The sequence below is a fragment of the Solanum verrucosum genome, unplaced genomic scaffold (genome assembly GCF_900185275.1).
Source record: "Solanum verrucosum unplaced genomic scaffold, falcon-dt-bn FXZP01000022.1, whole genome shotgun sequence".
Lineage (NCBI taxonomy): Eukaryota > Viridiplantae > Streptophyta > Magnoliopsida > Solanales > Solanaceae > Solanum > Solanum verrucosum.
Genome location: NW_026020086.1, coordinates 3,119,784 through 3,138,408, shown reverse-complemented (window position 1 = coordinate 3,138,408; position 18,625 = coordinate 3,119,784). Strand labels below are relative to the sequence as shown.

The following is an 18,625-nucleotide window of genomic DNA, read 5'->3' as shown; positions in this document are numbered from 1 at the left end:
CAAAAAATCACATTATATATATATGATTTCTTTTTATGAATATATATAATCGATGATAAATACTTGAATGAAAATCTCACTTCAACCACTAATGAACGGTGATGAAAACTATCGTAAATTTGTAATTTTCTTTTAGAATTTAGAAAATAGTTGCACATTCAATGAAAAGGAAAAAAAATGATCATTTCAGTAACTCATAATTATTACATTATAATTAAGAAATTCTATCTATAGTGTCCTCTCAATTTTGGATAAATTAATTATTGATCTCCTTGTGTAGTTCTTTATACGACGAGTGTTCGGTTCTTCGATTTGAGTTTATCAGAAAACTCAAATTTTGATTTGATTCTCGATTTGATTTTTTCCCCAATAACAACACCAACATACATAGCAGCAACTTGGATTTGGACTTTGAGTTGGACTGCTGCTGAAAAAATGGAACAAATTAGGGGTATGGGCTTGGATTGTGAAAAGTTTTGAGCCCAAATATGAGTATCTGTTACTTTAATATTTTCTAAAAAAATTGAGCTCAAACAAAGTTTATGACACTTGTTCCAAACAAACAAGGGAAACTTACGTAAATTTCACTAGTTTAGGAGCTAATTATTTAGACACACTCTAGCTCGTGATATTACGTATCTTATCAGATTTTGGTGCCTTCAGATGTGTCCAGATACATGTATCTCGGATACATGAGGTCAAAATTAAGTGTAATTTATTCTAGATACATTGTATCCAAGAAGATTTGCATGTATATGAGATACATAGCAAATCTTGATGGCCTCCCTCACCTCTCTACCATCTTGCTCGCCGCTCTCCCATGTATCTAGTATTTCAAAAACATGTGAATCGCTCTAGATACATACATATACATGTATCTAGTGTGATTCGCATATATCTGGATACATACTAATCTCGCTCGCCTCTCTCCCTATTTTTGTGTATCTGATAGCAAAAAAACATGTATCTAAGTATTTTTTTCTTCAATATATGGCAAAAAACTCTTAAATATAGGTAATAATAATATATACGATAGTGAAGTGTACCTAATTATGTCGTTTATGAACAAATATATATGAATTTTTATTTAATGACACATAAACTCCAAAAAAAAAATGAAATCCACTTATCGAATGTAATAAATATAATTTAATAGATTTTCATCAATGAACCAATAAAACTTGAGCTCTAACAGAGTTGATCACACATATTTCGAAAAGTTAATAGACTATTACAAACAAAAAATTTGAGATAGTCCTTAATTCTTATTTGGTGATACATAAACTCCAAAAATGACTCCCACCTTTCAAAAACAATGAATATCATTTAATTGACCGTCACCAACCGATCATTTCTTTTTTCATTATGGGGGAAATTAAGAATAAACAAAGAAAAGATTAGTAGGTCCACTAGTAATCAAGCCTCCAATAGGATAATCAATGTTTTTTTTTTAAAAATAAAAATAAAAAATTCTTCATGGACCCCACAAATGAATATGACTTCACACGATTTTTTATTTATTTTTTTGTAAAAATGCAATTTATTATTACTATTAATTAATTATTTATACATATAGTCCTGTTCTGGTCAACATTTCTTGACTAATTGCATCTGCACCTTAATTAACACCATATTAATACTAACAACTAACTCTAATTTATTAAAATGAATTAATTACTTTGAAATTTTCCTAATCTAAAATATCAATCACTGACCACACCAATTCACTCTTCCTCTTCACACTAAAATTATTTATTTTATCAGAATTTTACAGAACTCTGCAAATCTTAACTACAAAACATACTTTCAAGAATGTTTTATATTTTTATAAATTTTTTTAATCTTTTTTCTTGATTAAAGGGCCTTTTGGGTATTTTTAGTTTAGTTCACTGTTCCCTTCTGACCACTTTTTTTCTGAAGACTTGTGTTGTGTTCACATTTAGAAGAGATGAAAGAGTAAAGGGGTTTTAAAAAAACCTATTCTTGATTATTATTTTTGTTGTTACCCTTCTTGGAATGGAGCCGAAGAAGGAGAGGTTTGTAAGGTATGTGATATTTTTTTAATTTTTTTTTGTGTTTTTGGTTTAGTTTCTGTGATTTGATGATTTCTTGTGTAGTAATTTGGAAAAAGATGAGATCTTTTTTGTTTTTTTTGGTGATATATTGTAGAAATTAGAACTTTGGGTGTTTAAAGATTGAATTTTTTTTGGTTCTTTATTGTTCTGGATGCTAGATATTGAGATATTTTGTGTTCATTTCTGCTTTTCCAAAATATGAATTGGAACATAAGCTGGATTGTGCAATTTTGTGTTTTGATTTCTTTTCTGGAAGATCATTTTGTTAGTTCAATGAGGTTTTGTCGACTGCGCAAAGCACGGGCAAGTTTTCATAGTTTTATCATGATCAAGGACCTACTTTGATTTGATGTATTTAAGCTGAGGGTCCTCTGGAAACAGGTAGAGGTAGAGGTAAGGTCTGTGTGCACTCTACTCTTCCCAGACCCCACTCGTGGGATTCCATTGGGTATGTTTTTGTTGTTGTGTCATAATCAAGGACTTTCTTCGTTTAGCTCATAGTTGATTTGTGCATTTTTTGGTTCTTTATTGTGCTGGATGCTAGATATTGAAATATCTTGTATTCATTTCTGCTTAACATGACTTGGAACATAAGCTGGATTGTACAATTTTGCTTAACATGACTTGGAACATAAGCTAGTTAGTTCAATGAGGGCAAAATTTTCCTAGTTTTATCATAATCAAGGACCTACTTTGATTTGATGTACTCGAGCCGAGGGCCACTGTACCCTCCTTAGACTCCACTTGTGGGATTTCACTGTGTATGTTGCTGTTGTTGCTGTTGCTGTTGTATCATAATCAAAACTTTCTTGTTTAGCTCATAGTTGATTTATGCATTTTTTAGGTTCTACTCTGGTGAAAAGCAACAAGGTGGTTTTTTGGGAGGAATAGCAGACAGTTCGAACGTAGAGAAAAAATTCTCACCTCCATTATTGAACTCTGATGGCAAATATAAAGTCACTGATACTCTTAAGTTTGGGAGGCCTAAGAAGGTGTATCCCGAGGACCATGAGTCCTGGAGGAAGCGAATACTTGATCCGGGGAGTGACCTTGTAATCCAGTGGAATAGGATTTTTATTATATCATGCTTGCTGGCACTGTTTGTTGATCCATTGTATTTCTTTTTGCCCATCATACAAGGAACTAAAGAGTCGAGTTGTGTGAAAACAGATTTGAATTTGCGAATTGTTGTCACCATTTTCCGAACTATAGCAGATTTTTTCTATCTATTACATGTGTTCATTAAGTTCCGGACTGCTTATGTTGCCCCAAATACAAGGGTATTTGGGAAGGGTGAGCTTGTAATGGATCCTGGAGAAATTGCTAGAAGATATTTAAAATCTGACTTTTTCATCGATCTGATTGCAACTCTTCCTCTACCTCAGGTATGTTGTTCTACTAGGAACATTTTATCTTATAAACATTTCACAAGCTTCTGTACTTAATTGGATTGCAATTTGATCTCTTTGTCGACTTCATTGATCTCTTTATGGTCTCAAGAAGTCTCCTAGAGCATGGTTTGGTTGTGTTTGAACTGTCGGCCAACAATTTGGATTGATTCAAACACAAGCTGATCATTCAGTATTCTATAGGCATTAATCTCATGACAAACATATCATTTTAACTGTTTTATTTGATGACATTGTTATCACAAGTAATGGTCATGAAGGTATCGCATAACTTAAGCAACATCTATCAAGTCAATTTCATATTAAGGATTTGGGGAAGCTTAAATACTTTCGAGGCATTGAGGTGATACAGTCTGATAATAGCATTGTCATCTCATAAAGGAAATATGCCTTAGATATTTTGGAAGACACAAGTATGTTGAACTACACACTTGTGGACACTCCCATGGATCCAAGTACTAAGCTTGTTCAATGATAGGGGGAGCCTCTAATGGATCAAGGTAGATATTGGGGACTTGTTAAAAAACTCAACTATCTTACGATCACCCATCCAGTTCTCCAATCACCTTGTGATAGTCACCGGGATGTAGTATTTCACGTCCTAATATATTTGAAAGGCTCTCTAGGACAAGGTTAATTGGGGCAACGGAGATGCACATGTTGGGTATTCTGATGCAAATTAGGCAGGTTGTCCCTTTGATAGACAGTCCACTTCAGGTTATTATATTTTATGTGACAATGTTTGACCAGGCATAGGTTTAAGAAAGAATGGAGGACTTTTGAAATTTGTGGTCTAAAACAAACCTTAAACATTTATGTGAAAGGGGAATTTTAAAGTTGTTTCTAATTATAGAAAGGTAACATTCTTTTTGGGATAGACAAAAAAAAGTGCCACATAAATTGGGACGAAGGGAGTACCCTAGAAAAGTAAAAAGCAAGATGTGGTGCCTAGGTCAAGTGCAGAGACAAAATATTTGACTAGGGCATTAACTACTTGTGAGCTTATAGGACTAAGACAATATCTGTTAAAGATTGGAGGAGTTAAATTGATAATGATTTTTGATAATCAACCCATACTACATATCATTTTAAATCTAGTCTTTTATGACTGAACAAAACACATTGAAGCAGATTGTCATTTCATTCAACAAAAAGATTAAGTTTGGGTGCATTGTTACGAGTTTTGTCAACTCAAAAGGCCAACTAACTGATGTTCTCATAAAAGCACTGTGAGGATCCAAAATTGACCACACTTCTGGCAAGCTAGGGTCATTAGATATGGTAAAAATCTGCTTATTCTTTGAGATGACAAAGCTCCCCACTAGATGCAAATTGCTGAATCAACACCAGGCAGTATAGGAGTGCTTTCTCTGATCGGCGTTCCCCAGACTAGAACTGAAAGGACATACCAGCCCCCGAAGGATTATCGGGCATTCCTTCATGTCGGGAGGGATGAATCAAATCAATAAGCTTTTTGATTGATTCAGGACGCAGCGAAGCCAAATTCAATCAAGGAATATATACCATGTCAATATTGAAAGATTTTCATATACCGTAAATAGGAGGTTTTGTAGGAATGATAACCTGATTTTGGACTAGTCACTAGTGATTTTGCCTCATAGTTCTAGTTTCTTGATTCTAGTTGGTATCAGGGTAAGAAGAGAAAGATAAATATAGCTTGTGTCCAAGAAACTAGATGGGTAGGTTCCAAGGCTCGGGAGGTCGACGGGTTTAAGTTGTGGTACTCGGGAGGATCTAGGGATAGAAATGGGGTGGGTATTTTAGTAGACGGGGATTTGAGGGAGCAAGTGGTGGAGGTTAGGAGGATCAATGATAGGTTGATGACGATTAAGATAGTCATTGGAGGTTGTACTTTAAGTGTTATTAGTGCTTATGCACCTCAAGTGGGCTTGGACGAGGAGGCCAAAAAGCTCTTTTATGAGGATTTGGATGAGGTAGTTAGAGGTATACCGAGCACCGAGAGAATAGTCATTGGTGGAGATTTTAATGGCCATATCGGGGCAACTTCTAGTGGCTTTGATGATGTTCATGGAGGCTTTGGTTTTGGGGAGAGAAATGGAGGTGGAACTTCGCTTCTGGATTTCGCTAAAGCCTTTGAGTTGGTGATTGTTAACTCATGCTTCCCGAAGAAGGAGAACCACTTGGTTACCTTTCGTAGCTCGATAGCTAAGACTCAGATAGATTACTTACTCCTTAGGAAGGGTGATAGAGGTCTCTGTAAGGATTGCAAGGTTATCCCAAGTGAAAATCTTACTACCCAACACAAGCTTTTGGTGATGGACCTGGAAATTAAGAGGGGTAGGAAGAAGAAGGCTGTTTTTGATCGACCGAGGATTAAATGGGGTGGCTTGACCCCTGCCCTTTCTCGGGAGATGGGCGAGAAGTTCACTGGGATGGGGGCTTGGAGTGGTAGTGAGGATGCGGACACCATAAAGCAGCTGGAATAAAGCAGCTAGTTGCATTAGGGAAGTTGCTTCAAAGGTGTTGGGGGTATCAAGGGGTAACTTTGGAGGCCATAAAGGAGATTGGTGGTGGAATGGGGAAGTCCAAGGCTTAGTGGAAACAAAGAAGGAGGCATACACAAAGTGGGTGGAGTGCGTAGATGAGGAAGAGAAGCGGACGCTTAAGGAGGTTTATAAGATGACAAAGACAGAAGCTAAGTTAGCTGTTACGAAGGCTAAGACAACAACTTTTGAACGCTTGTATGTCGAGCTGGGGGACAAAGGTGGGGATAAGAAATTGTATAGGCTCGCAAAAGCAAGAGAGAGGAAGGCTCGCGACATGGACCAAGTGAAGTGTATCAAGGATGAGGAAGGCAAAGTATTGGTGGAAGAGACCTCCATCAAACAAAGATGGCGAAGATACTTTCACAAACTTTTAAATGAAGAAGGGGACGGAGACATTGTGTTGGGTGATTTGGCGCACTCTGAAAGACTTCGGGACTTTGGGTACTGTAGGTGTTTTAGGATCAAGGAGGTTATACGTGCTATCAGTAGGATGAGCAGGGGAAGAGCGACCGGACCCGATGAGATTCCGGTGGAATTTTGGAAGAGCGCGGACAAGGCAGGTATAGAGTGGTTAACTGGGCTTTTTAATGTTATTTTTAAGACAACAAAGATGCCTGATGAATGGAGGTGGAGTACAATGGTTCCGTTGTATAAAAACAAGGGTGATATCCAAAACTGTAACAACTACAGGGGTATCAAACTGCTAAGCCATACTATGAAGATTTGGGAAAGAGTGGTGGAGATGAGGGTGAGAAGAGGGGTGTCCATTTTTGAGAACCAGTTTGGATTCATGCCGGGACGATCGACTACCGAAGCCATTCATCTTATGCGAAGAATGGTAGAAAAATATAGAGAAAGGAAGAGAGACCTACATATGGTGTTCATTGACCTTGAAAAGGCCTATGACAAAGTACCGAGGAATGTCCTCTGGAGGTGCTTGGAGGCTAAAGGTGTCCCGATGAATTATATTAGGGCGATAAAGGACATGTACGGTGGAGCCAAGACTCGGGTTAGAACGGTTGGAGGAGACTCGGAGCATTTCCCAGTTGAGATGGGGCTGCATCAGGGATCAGTCCTTAGCCCTTTTCTATTTGCTTTGGTGATGGATGAGTTGACGCGGTCTATTCAGGAGAAGGTCCCATGGTGTATGTTATTTGCGGATGACATAGTACTGATCGATGAGACACGGGACAGAGTTAATGCGAGGCTGGAGGTGTGGAGACAAACGCTGGAGTCCAAAGGGTTTAGGTTGAGTAGGACCAAAACGGAATATTTGGGGTGCAAATTCAGTGATGCGTTGGATGAGGCAGATGGGGAAGTGAGACTTGACACACAAATCATTCCTAAGAAAGAAAGTTTTAAGTATCTTGGGGCTGTAATCCAAGGAAGTGGTGACATTGACGATGATGTCACACATCGCATAGGGGCTGCTTGGATGAAATAGAGGCTTGCTTCTGGAGTCTTGTGTGATAAGAAAGTTCCACCTAAACTTAAAGGTAAGTTCTACAGAGTGGTAGTTAGACCGACCTTGTTGTATGGAGCGGAGTGTTGGCCAGTCAAGAACTCACATGTTCAAAAAATGCATGTTGCGGAGATGAGGATGTTGAGATGGATGTGTGGGCACACTAGGAGCAATAAGATTAGGAATGAGGTTATCCGGGAGAAGGTGGGAGTGGCCCCTGTGGTGGACAAGTTGAGGGAAGCGAGACTGAGATGGTTTGGGCATGTGAAGAGGCGGTGCGCAGACGCCCCAGTGAGGAGGTGCGAGGGGCTGGTGGTAGAGGGTACGCGGAGGGGTAGAGGTAGGCCTAGGAAGTATTGGGGAGAGGTGATTAGACAGGACTTGGCTCAGCTTCACATCACCGAGGACGTGACTCTAGATAGGAAGGAGTGGAGGTCGCGTATTAAGGTTGAAGGTTAGTAGGGTTAGCGTGTTGTCTTTCCTTGCGAGGGTATGGGTTGGTAGTGGCACTTGTAGTTCTTGTCTGTGATCCTATAGTCATATGTTGTTTACTGCGCTTCGCCTCTCGCAGTATTTTCTTGATGTTATTGTCTCCGTTGTTGATTATGCACTATTTTTCTTATTGGATGCTATGTTTTCTATAATGTGTCCTCTTCTCTTACTTGGTTTGGATGTACTTGAGCCGAGGGTCCACTGGAAACAGCCTCTCTACCTCCACGAGGTAGTGGTAAGGTCTGCGTACACTTTACCCTCCCCAGACCCCACTTTGTGGGATTTCACTGGGTATGTTGTTGTTGTTGTAGTTGGTATCAGGGTATTTGAAGCATATGCTGGTTAAAGGTGGTAGCTTTACATGTCAAGAAATTGATAACACGTTCTTCTAGTTTATATCTCACCTGTCCTTAAAATTTCTCTATTTTTACTGTAGTAGAGCAGGGTATGATGAAACAGTAATCTTTCTTGCAGATAGTCATCTGGTTCATTATACCAGCGACGAGAAGCCAGCATGCTAATCATAACAATAATGCTCTTGCGCTGATTGTCCTAATCCAATACATCCCCAGATTGTATCTTATATTTCCATTAAGTTCACAGATTATCAAAGCTACTGGAGTTGTCACAAAAACTGCTTGGGCAGGGGCTGCATATAATCTACTTCTCTACATGTTGGCAAGTCATGTATGTAGCTCCAACAACCTAATTTCCAAAACTTATGTGTTAAAAGTCCGGTTAATTGTGGTATTAACCTGTGACCGTCACAAAGTATTGGTTGAAAACCTCTGTATTTATACTGGAGTTTTGCTTCTCTGTGTTTCTTTTTGTTTTCTTTTCTTAGAGTTAAATATAACGACAGAGTATTTGTTTTTCTTTCTTTTTTTTCAGGTTATAGGTGCAGCATGGTATTTACTGTCAGTTGATCGATATACTTCTTGCTGGAAATCAATATGCCGAAAGGAAGACAGCTCTACGCAGTGCGTGCTTCGCTACTTGGATTGTGATACTTTTGACCTAAGTTCTCGTAAGAGTTGGGCAAATATCACCAATGTATTTGAAAGTTGTGATCCAGATGGGGATAGTACTTTTAAATATGGAATATTTGAAAGCGCAGTTAAAAAGGATGTTGTCTCCTCAAGTTTTATCGCAAAGTACTTCTATTGCTTGTGGTGGGGCTTACAACAGCTGAGGTAATATTCCTATGGGGTTGGACCAAATAATGACGTCATTTACATTTATAATGTTCTTATCTAGTGTTTTTGGCTGTAATTTATTGAAATGATAAACCAATTAGGCATTTCCAATTTTGAAAGTGCACCCCTGGGGTGTGGCCTAGTGGTCAATGAAGTGGATTGAACACCATAAGGTCTCACGTTCAAATCCCAGTAGAGACAAAACACTAGGTGATCTTTCATCTGTTCTTGCCTTGGTTGATAGAGTTACCTAGCACCTGTTGTTGGTGGGAGGTGGCAGGTAGCCCGAGGAATTAATCGAGGTGCATGCAAGCTGACCCGGACACCATGGTTATTTCAAAAAAACCTTGTTATCTGGCCTTGTGAGTGACATGCTTCTCAACACCTAACATGGTTAATATGAGTTCCAACTATCTAATTCACAACATCTTTCTCAGGGAGTTTCTAGGGGTGATGTGATTATTCTTGTCATTCCAAGAACAGTCGTAGACGTTCACTGATTATTGTGGGTACTGATCCATACATCTTTTGTTTCATTAAACAAGCTAGTACCTAGAAATGTTGATAGCGGGATATGTAGTCTATAAATCATGGTTTTGTCTGCTTTGTCTTGAAAATACATGATGGAGTCGTTGAAAAAGGTTCTTAAGGATGTAATTACATTTAGAGAGTAAATGTGCCAGTTGCCCTTCTAATCCACTTTTTAAATGTGCCATTTGAAGGAAGATCTGAACTTCAAATGTTTCTTTTTCTTGTGTTACAGTTCTTATGGGCAGAATTTGTCAACGAGTACATTTATCGGGGAGACTTCCTTTGCTATACTTATTGCAATTTTGGGTCTGGTTTTGTTCGCACATCTTATTGGGAATATGCAGGTAAATCAAAGGTTCTGCTGCTATTCATTCTCCCTCAATATGAGCTTGTTTTATTAGACCCTGTACTTCTTTCTCTTGACTGTTTATTAACAGCATGATCTTGACTAACAGGTGGACAGTTATAATTGTTGTTCTTGATTTGACATATCCTAGATTATGCTTGATTGGTGAATTTTTTGCATATGTTATTACTCTTTATAGATTTATTTGTCTGTAGAAAATGTAGAGAGCTTCTAGAGTTAAAGAAACTATTATCGTTTTACAAATGTAATGTTTGATTCATATGGGCTTACTACATGGACATTGAGGGTTCAACATAGCCGATACCAACTTGCTTGTAATCAACGTGGTTGTAATTTTATAATCCTCTTTACATGCATAAATTTTGCATGAATTTCATGGGATGCTTAAGTTTTTGAGTGCAAGTTAACAAAATCAAGGTTTACATAATAACAGTTGCTAGAGTATCGAACTGCTTGTTCGTGCACCTTATTGTTAGTATGAGATGATTTGGTCATGTTCTGTGTTGCCCTCTAGGTGCACTAGTCAATAGGCATGAAACCATGATGAATATAGGTGTTAAAAGGGATAAGTCAGAGTTAAAATCACATGGAAGGGGAAGATGTTTGAAAGACTAATTTCTTGGAATCGATGCAGACTTAGCGAAAGATAAGACACTACAGAAGAAAAAGATGTATGTAGGCATAGGTGGTAGTAATTAATCAGGGATGTATTTTGTATATAGGTGGTACTAATTAATTAGGAATATATTTTGGTCATGTTAGTACATTTATATTAAGTGCTATGATTTCTAGGAGTTCTTTTAGCCTTATTCGAGACTTTTATGCCAATAGAAAAGAACTTCTAGTATTTTTATCTTTTAAATTTTTTTGTATAATGTTGGCCTGCGATAGTATTTAAGTGGAGAAACATGATCACTAAGGATTCATACAGTCAACCTTAACTTGTTTGGGACTGTATCGTCATTTGTTTGTAGCATCATCATGAATAAAATTAGTAGTATCTAGTCATATGGTTTTACAATTTATAATTAGTGTGGGTAAGACTTTTAAATATAAACCTTTGATATGATTTTTTATGCTCTTCTTTTTAAGTTTTTAAAAATAGTCAATCAAAATTAATACATGCTGCTCTTAAGAGCATGTAATCACGCACTTTATCTGACTAAGTAAAACAAATGACACATAAGCTCGGTCAACAATCAGAGGGATTTAAAAACAAGCTTTTAACGAATTCAGGTGCTTTAATGAAACCCCAGCGAGTAGGAGGGGCGGGATGTCAACACGGAATAGTAAATGTGTCAATTAGGCTATCTGGCCTTTCAAGAATGATCTTCTCTGCAAACTTCAGTTATAAGGTGGTGGATAGAGGAGCCATGCTCAAGTCTTACAAGTTTGGTTTGCCTTGTTTGATAAAAAGAATGATGTTAATTTATTAAATGATAAATAGTGTTAAACTCTAGCGGAAACAGCCTCTTTATCTCACAAGGTAGGGGTAAGGTTTGCGTACACACTACCCTCCCCAAACTCCACTTGTGGGATTACACTGGGTAATGTTGTTGTCATGTTAATACTCTAATTGGGTGCAAACTGCAAGTTGTACATAACTTTAGGACTTTGCAATCAACTTCTTCTCTTATCATTCTTTTTGGATATTAACTCTTAATTTTTTTTCTTGCATGTAGACATACTTGCAGTCTTTGACGTTGAGGGTCGAGGAATGGAGACTCAAGAGAAGAGATACTGAAGAGTGGATGGAGCATCGTCAACTTCCAGAAGATTTGAGAAAGCGGGTTAGACGTTTTGATCAGTATAAATGGGTTGCTACTAGAGGAGTAGATGAAGAGACAATTTTACATGGCCTGCCTACTGATCTTCGTCGTGACATCCAACGCCATCTTTGCCTGGACCTTGTCCGAAGGGTATGATTTTCCTTCATCTTGACTGATTCTTTCGGAAGTGTTTGGTATATTTATCAAAAAGCATATGCTCGAAGGGTGGCCTCTAAAAAGATGCACACTTATATTGTTGGTCTTTTTTCCATTTCTTGAGTATGTTCTCAATATGCATCTCTATTACACCATCCTTTTTGGCCCTGGTATCTTGCATATGTTTACCACTTTCAGATAAACACATTTTTATATTGAGTTAATGGTAGAAAACATAGCTGAAGTTTCACGTTTTTGCGAGTCTTCTACCTGAACGATCAAGTAATCACTTTTCCTACCTAAACTTTCACCAACTATTTATCTAAACACACCTCAACTATCAGTTGTTCCCTTTTCCTACCTGAAATATCACCATCGTTCAGATTGGAAAAGGGAACAACTGGTCGTTGAAGTGTGTTTTGATAAATAGTTAGTGGTATAGTTCAGGTAGGAAAAGTGAACACCTTTCGATAGGAAACTCGCTAATATGTGATACTTCAGCTGTGTTTTTGACCATCATCTCTTTTATATTTTCTCACTTTTCGATCTGTATAGAACAGATGTTTGTTGATTCAGTTGTAAACTGTAATTATATAAACATTTGTTACAGATGCATTCTTTGTCGTTGTTGATTCCTTCTTGCATGTTAAGCTCATCTTGACTTATTTTGTTTCAACTATTTAGGTTCCATTTTTCTCCCAAATGGATGATCAATTACTTGATGCAATATGTGAACGTCTAGTCTCGTCCTTAAGCACAGAAGGCACTTATATTGTCCGTGAAGGAGATCCAGTCGCGGAAATGTTGTTTATCATCAGAGGTAGGCTCGAGAGTTCTACAACGAATGGTGGTCGGACTGGTTTCTTCAATTGCATTACATTGAGGCCTGGAGATTTTTGCGGAGAGGAGCTACTTGCTTGGGCTTTGCTTCCGAAATCAACGATCAACTTGCCTTCTTCGACCAGAACAGTCAAGGCGCTTGTTGAAGTAGAAGCATTCGCATTGAGAGCTGAAGATCTCAAGTTTGTCGCCAACCAATTTAGACGCCTTCATAGCAAGAAGCTCCAGCATACATTCCGGTTCTACTCTCACCATTGGCGCACATGGGCAGCCTGTTTCATTCAGGCTGCATGGAGACGACACAAGCGGAGAACAATGGCAAAAGATCTTGCAGCACTGGAATCATTTTCTCTGGATGAGAGTACGGTCGATGAAGCAGAGCAAAATGAGGAGCATGATCAAGGTAACGCTAGCTCAAATCCGTCTCCAAGAATATCACACCTCGGAGTCACAATATTGGCTTCAAGATTTGCTGCTAACACAAGAAGAGGAGCTCAAAAGCTTAAAGATGTAAGATTGCCTAAGTTACAGAAACCTGAAGAGCCTGACTTTTCAGCTGAGCCTGATGACTAGATTCCGACTGATCGTTTCATTGAGATATCGATACGATGACCAACTCTGAGATTGAAGGTTTCTGCGATACATTCTTACACTTGGGATCATCGTTGTACATGTGGAACGCGCGTTTCTAAAAGATAATAGTGTTGCAAGAGAGGGAGCTTTTGGCAAGGGAATGTGGTTTTTCATTTTCCTTTTTTGGTTAATGTAATTGTATTTAAGATTAGTGTTTTCAGTAGCAGGATGCTAATATGTACTTATATAAATTCAATAACATCTCAAGTCATTTGTAAAAACTTATAGTTGTTAGTTCCATAGCACAAGTAAATAAGTATTTTTATCAAAATTTTACAATGCTTCATGTCCTTTTTTTTCCCTCTATCTTGCTTTAAGGTACTTGGAATCTGATTGTGGTGATGCTTATAAATTTGTATCTACCAAGGGTCTATCGGAATTAACCTCTCTACCTTTGAGGTAGGGATAACGGGATAAGGTCCGTGTACTCTCTATCCTCCCCGACCTTACTTTGAGAATGCTGTTATAAATTTGTTTCCAATTATTTATGCTACGAGGTTATTTGGTTCACATGCTAGTTATGTGAGGTTTATGATGCAAAGATTTTTTATGCGATGAATAATAATGTACGAATGTTATATAGTGAATAATAATACACAGGCCTTACCTACTTTAAGGGTAAAATAGAAAAATATTATAGATTTTCGTATAACTTAAACATGTATATTACTGATGCTTCCAAGTGAATGTTCACTTAGTAAGCAATTTGTTCTTTGTGAACGAAGGAACTCTTGGTATAGGTTCTTTCTCCTTCTAAGGGTAAAGTCCATACGTACACATTACCCTCTCTAGACTCCACCTATGGAATTACACCAGATATGTTGTTAAGTTTCACATTTTCTTTCTTACCTACAAATCTGTCTGGAGCCAACCTTTTGTGTCAATTGTAGCCTTTGAAACTCGAGGATGATGAGCTCACACATCAAGAGTTCGTTCACTTGGCGCATGACACAAACCTGTGACTTAAGACACAAGTCCCTTAACCTTTGGTCAAGGCTATAAGTTTCACATTTCCCCTCAATCTACTACTTAACAGAAGTCCAGAGATCTTGGTTTTCTTGTCTTTGAATTCAGATCATTGAGACACTCCAGAAAATTGAATAAAAACAAATAACACAAAAAAGAAGGCAGTTGTGTGCCTGCATTTACACAGATCTAAGAAACATGTACATCTAAGTTAGTAATACAGAGAAACTAGAATAAATTGATTATGAAAAGTAGGTGGGGCGGGGGAGTCGAAAGTAGAGTCTCTCACGTCCAGATCAAGTTTGTGTCGTGGCGTTTATGTTCTCTTTATGTAATACAATCTCATTTCTCCAGCTTTAACCAGAAGTCTTGTTTCAATATTTATTATCCATGTCGTAAAACTCTATATTCTTGTACTTTTGGGATATGATCTCCGCTTGCACTTTCCTTGCAGTGTCTGTAGCACAACCAACAAGAATAAGCACTGACGTGCCTGCAAAGCCTCGGAAAGCAGTGAGGTGTGTGGCTTGTTCAATCACAGCAGGGCCAGCAGCGAGAAGTGCCAAAAATGCAGAACCAAGAACTGATATCCGGCTGAGTACCTGTAAATCCCCCATTTATGGCATGAATCTTGACAATTACATCTTTGAACCTTAATAATATTACCACGTGCAACTATTTATACGGTATAGATGCGGTACATCAATTACCGATTCTAGAGAGTCAAGTATACAGAAAAGGGACACTATCCTTGCTAGAAAAGAAACAGTGAAGTGAAATTGCACTACCAAAGGTTGTGGTGGGATGGATAGTATCCTTCGACCCTTAACCAAAGATCTCAGATTTGAGCCTTGAGAATGGAGAACTTCTGGTAGGGAGCTTCCCCCTTTAATAGGCCTTATGCGACACAAATTCAGAATAATCGGGTCAACGATTTCAAACACCAGATCCACCTTACTTAAAACAGATGAGGATCCCAATATGGTGGCTAATCTAACAATTAAAGGTAACATATACAGGCTATTGGCGTTCCCTGACAAAGTCACCAGGGGATATGACACTATAACTATGGGGGTCAATCGTTTTTTTCTTTGACGACAATTTTTCCATCTTATTATCTTGAATTATTCTAATTTTAAGTCGAGGATCTATCAGAAACAACCTTCTGTGTACCCTCTACCCTCCCCAAACCCCACTTGTGGGATTACATTGGGTATTTTGTTGTATTATCATGAATTATTAACCATTGTGACTTCTATTACTTTTATGTAGTTTCGCATGTACGTATATTTTCTTCCAAAAGTTTGATAAATCTATGTCCGAATTCCCACCGAAAATTAGGTGATTTGACCCTTGCTCTCCGAACTTATTCACATAGAATGGGACAGAGAGAGTACGTCTTTTATATAAATATCTAAATATATTTATACCTTTCTGATATCTCCTTCAAAAGATTCAAACACCGAAAATGCCCATTCTCACTTAAGAAAGAGCGCCGGTCCTGCTAGATTAATACTAGAACGATTTATAGTTTCTTAGTGCAGTAACAACTGAGCTTACCAAAGCTGTGGGACAATTTCCCATTAGATGTATCAGGTCATTTCGATGTTATGAAAATGATGGGTGAAGAGCTATATTTGAGAATCAAGATAGGCATTAAGCATAAAGTGAACACGACTGGAGAAGGCAATAATACCGTTTTGATGAATGCCGCTGTGCTTTTACCCGGTCGAACAAGTGGGATTGAGGCACCTTGTCGTTTCAACTGATCACTGACATCATCAGGGTCCAATTGCAGGAATGTATAATAGTAATTGAAGAAGGCAATCAACAAAATGTTTGTCGGCAGATAGAAAGAACCTACAAACGAACAGCTGTTTAGTTGTAGCCCTCAAAATGTTACAAAGTGAAAAAATTAAGTCCACACATGCATGTGCCGAAAGAAATGCACTATCAATAATAATAAGCTAATTCTCATTGTTTTTGCTTATTTCCTTTTGTTGAAAATACAAAAACCAGTTTTTATCTTTTTCCTTTTATTTCCAAAATGACAGTCGCTGACTCACCGATAATCTCCCCTCGGGGAGAAGATTTAGACCACAGTCCCATGTAAAATCAAATATTCCTCTGTAGTGCAAGGCTTTAATAAGAATACCACCTAGTCCACCTTAGACAAGTCACATTTCCATTTCTGCCTCTAGTTGCTCTATCTTTTACGTATTACCACTAACCCAAAAGTATTGCACAGCAGGTTTTACAAGACTAAACCTCTTCGCTTAGAGATAGTCGGCAATTTATTTCAAATTTTTTGTACATCAGGAAAGGAGATGCATATGCATCATAACTTCAGACAGAGTCGAGTTTAATGCACAAAACTTTTTCAGTGAAAAGTGAACGTGAAGTAAGGTAACAGCACTATTTTTTACTTACCTCCAGGGTTTAAACCTGCTGCAGCCTTTCTCAGGAAACCTACACCAGTGAAACGTGCCAAAGTGCCAGGAAGGGCTAGTGATGATGTAGAGAAAATAATCGGCATTACTCCTGAACTGTTCACCTGTTCATTGTAACTATAACCGTAAGTTGTAACTAAGAAGGATCATAATTTTCTAATTGCAAAAGAACTTCACTGCACACTTCCATCACAAATATAAGGATTAGCAGGACCGATGTGTCTCCTTGTCTAATTCACTTGAGCTACCAAACAATCCACAAAAAGTACTGGAGATTACCATATAATGACACTGATAAAAGCATGTGCATGGAAACAAAAATGACTATGGCCTAAGTTGCTCGGACTCGGGTGCAGGTGTCCAATACGGATACGGATCTAGAGTTTTAAGATTCGGGGGTATAGATCCAAGTGCCGAGACGGGTGCGGGGATTTGGCTAAATTTAATTCAAATATCTAAGAATAGAGTTATATGTCTAAATTTTGACACATTATATGGAAAACTAACAAGGTATTCCGAGGAGAAAATATTGATCAAGAGGAGAATCCTAGAAGTAGATATAAAGAAAAGGATTGACAGAGAAATTTCTATATACAAAGTATTCCATTTTCTTCAATTTCACCTTAACTTTTGTTTTAACAACAAAAAATCATTGTATCTGTCCCAATTTCTCTGTCGATTTTGGTCAAAGTATCCAAAATTGGTTGCCAGATCCAGTAAGGATCCCATACCCACAACCACACCCAGACCAACATCGTGTTGATACGGGTGTGGCACCGAAAGTGAGAAGTTCGAGCAACTTAGACTACAGATGTAGAGTTGGGGTTTCTAGGATGTTCGGAAGATAAATTGTAGTTCTGAACTTATGACGCAATTGTCGCACTCACTTCTCCCACACATGCTTGCATGTGAAATGACTTATCTGATGACTAACCACAACGGAAGCAAGAGGAAATTTCAAACCAGTACTAAGTAACTTCTTCCACGGGGAAACAATTTCAACCCTCACTCCTCTCATAAAATAAGAGTTGACGCCTCACGTTTATTTAGCATTACAATCCTTCAAAATAAACTAAATCAAACGAGGGAACAAAAGACTACTAACTTTAAACGGTAAGTATGCAGATTTTTGAAGTCCTCCTCCTGTTCTGCCAGTATACCTTGATGCATAATTTAGCGGAATTTTCCTCTCTGCTTCCTGAGAAACTTGGTTGAGAACGCTGTCAGCAATCAACGGTATGACAATAAGTTAAATGCCAAGTAATTCAGACATAAGAACATACCTGAACATATACAATGCTAAGGACTAGCAGGAAGAATGAGACTAGGATGCCAACGAGCCCAACATAATTACCATCTTGATAGGCCTGTGCGACTGTCCTACCAAAGGACGCTGGCAAGTAGGAGATGATATTTGTAAAGATCAAAAGAGATGTACCATTTCCAAGTTTTAAATCAGTGATTCGCTCCCCAATATAAGTCGTAAATACTGAGCCAAGGGTCAAAAGAACAACGGAAGAAATTGCCCACTGGGTACTGAAGTCATTAACATAAGGACGAAGGAACAATACTTGGCCAATTGCCTGCCACAAAAGTTAAAGATAAGTGTAATTTTCCAATTGATTCTGCAATTATTCGACCACAACGTACAAGTGAGAATCAGATTAAAAACAGACTACAGACACTGTTTTGTTCACAGAAATATCTTATTCAAAAGGTATAATACATAAACAGATACTCAAACTTGGCCT

The 18,625-nt window shown here is 38.0% G+C and overlaps 3 protein-coding genes across 6 annotated transcripts in view; 1 reads left to right on the top strand and 2 right to left on the bottom strand.

Annotated features, from left to right (window-relative positions):
- LOC125824507 (xylose isomerase) overlaps nucleotides 1–18,625 on the bottom strand; it is a 470,700-nt gene that overhangs the window by 132,256 nt on the left and 319,819 nt on the right. The window lies entirely within an intron of this gene.
- Nucleotides 1,912–13,721, top strand: LOC125824481 (cyclic nucleotide-gated ion channel 17-like). The gene is made up of 7 exons (XM_049503862.1): nucleotides 1,912–2,045; nucleotides 2,920–3,460; nucleotides 8,441–8,653; nucleotides 8,858–9,159; nucleotides 9,926–10,037; nucleotides 11,743–11,979; nucleotides 12,670–13,721. Exons 1-7 carry the CDS (start codon nucleotides 2,017–2,019, stop codon nucleotides 13,396–13,398), a joined length of 2,163 nt encoding a protein of 720 aa, XP_049359819.1. The 5' UTR covers nucleotides 1,912–2,016; the 3' UTR covers nucleotides 13,399–13,721.
- The window catches only part of LOC125824494 (preprotein translocase subunit SCY1, chloroplastic), a 390,387-nt gene continuing 386,337 nt past the window's right edge, over nucleotides 14,576–18,625 (bottom strand). For all 3 annotated transcript variants that reach the window (XM_049503882.1, XM_049503883.1, XM_049503881.1), the window contains exons 5-9: nucleotides 18,158–18,457; nucleotides 17,980–18,072; nucleotides 16,855–16,978; nucleotides 16,121–16,284; nucleotides 14,576–15,026 (exon numbers count right to left, since the gene is read on the bottom strand). In XM_049503882.1, coding sequence (XP_049359839.1) covers nucleotides 14,799–15,026; nucleotides 16,121–16,284; nucleotides 16,855–16,978; nucleotides 17,980–18,072; nucleotides 18,158–18,457 — 909 coding nt within the window. In that variant the 3' untranslated portion in view covers nucleotides 14,576–14,798. The remainder of the gene's footprint in view (nucleotides 15,027–16,120; nucleotides 16,285–16,854; nucleotides 16,979–17,979; nucleotides 18,073–18,157; nucleotides 18,458–18,625) is intronic.

What these genes read in the sequence shown, in the direction of transcription:
- LOC125824481 (XM_049503862.1), top strand. Translation starts at nt 2,017, where the DNA reads ATGGAGCCGAAGAAGGAGAGGTTTGTAAG. An exon ending in AAGAAGGAGAGGTTTGTAAG is followed by an intron (nt 2,046 to 2,919) that starts GTATGTGATATT and finishes TGCATTTTTTAG; the next exon opens with GTTCTACTCTGGTGAAAAGC. An exon ending in ATCTTATTGGGAATATGCAG is followed by an intron (nt 10,038 to 11,742) that starts GTAAATCAAAGG and finishes TCTTGCATGTAG; the next exon opens with ACATACTTGCAGTCTTTGAC.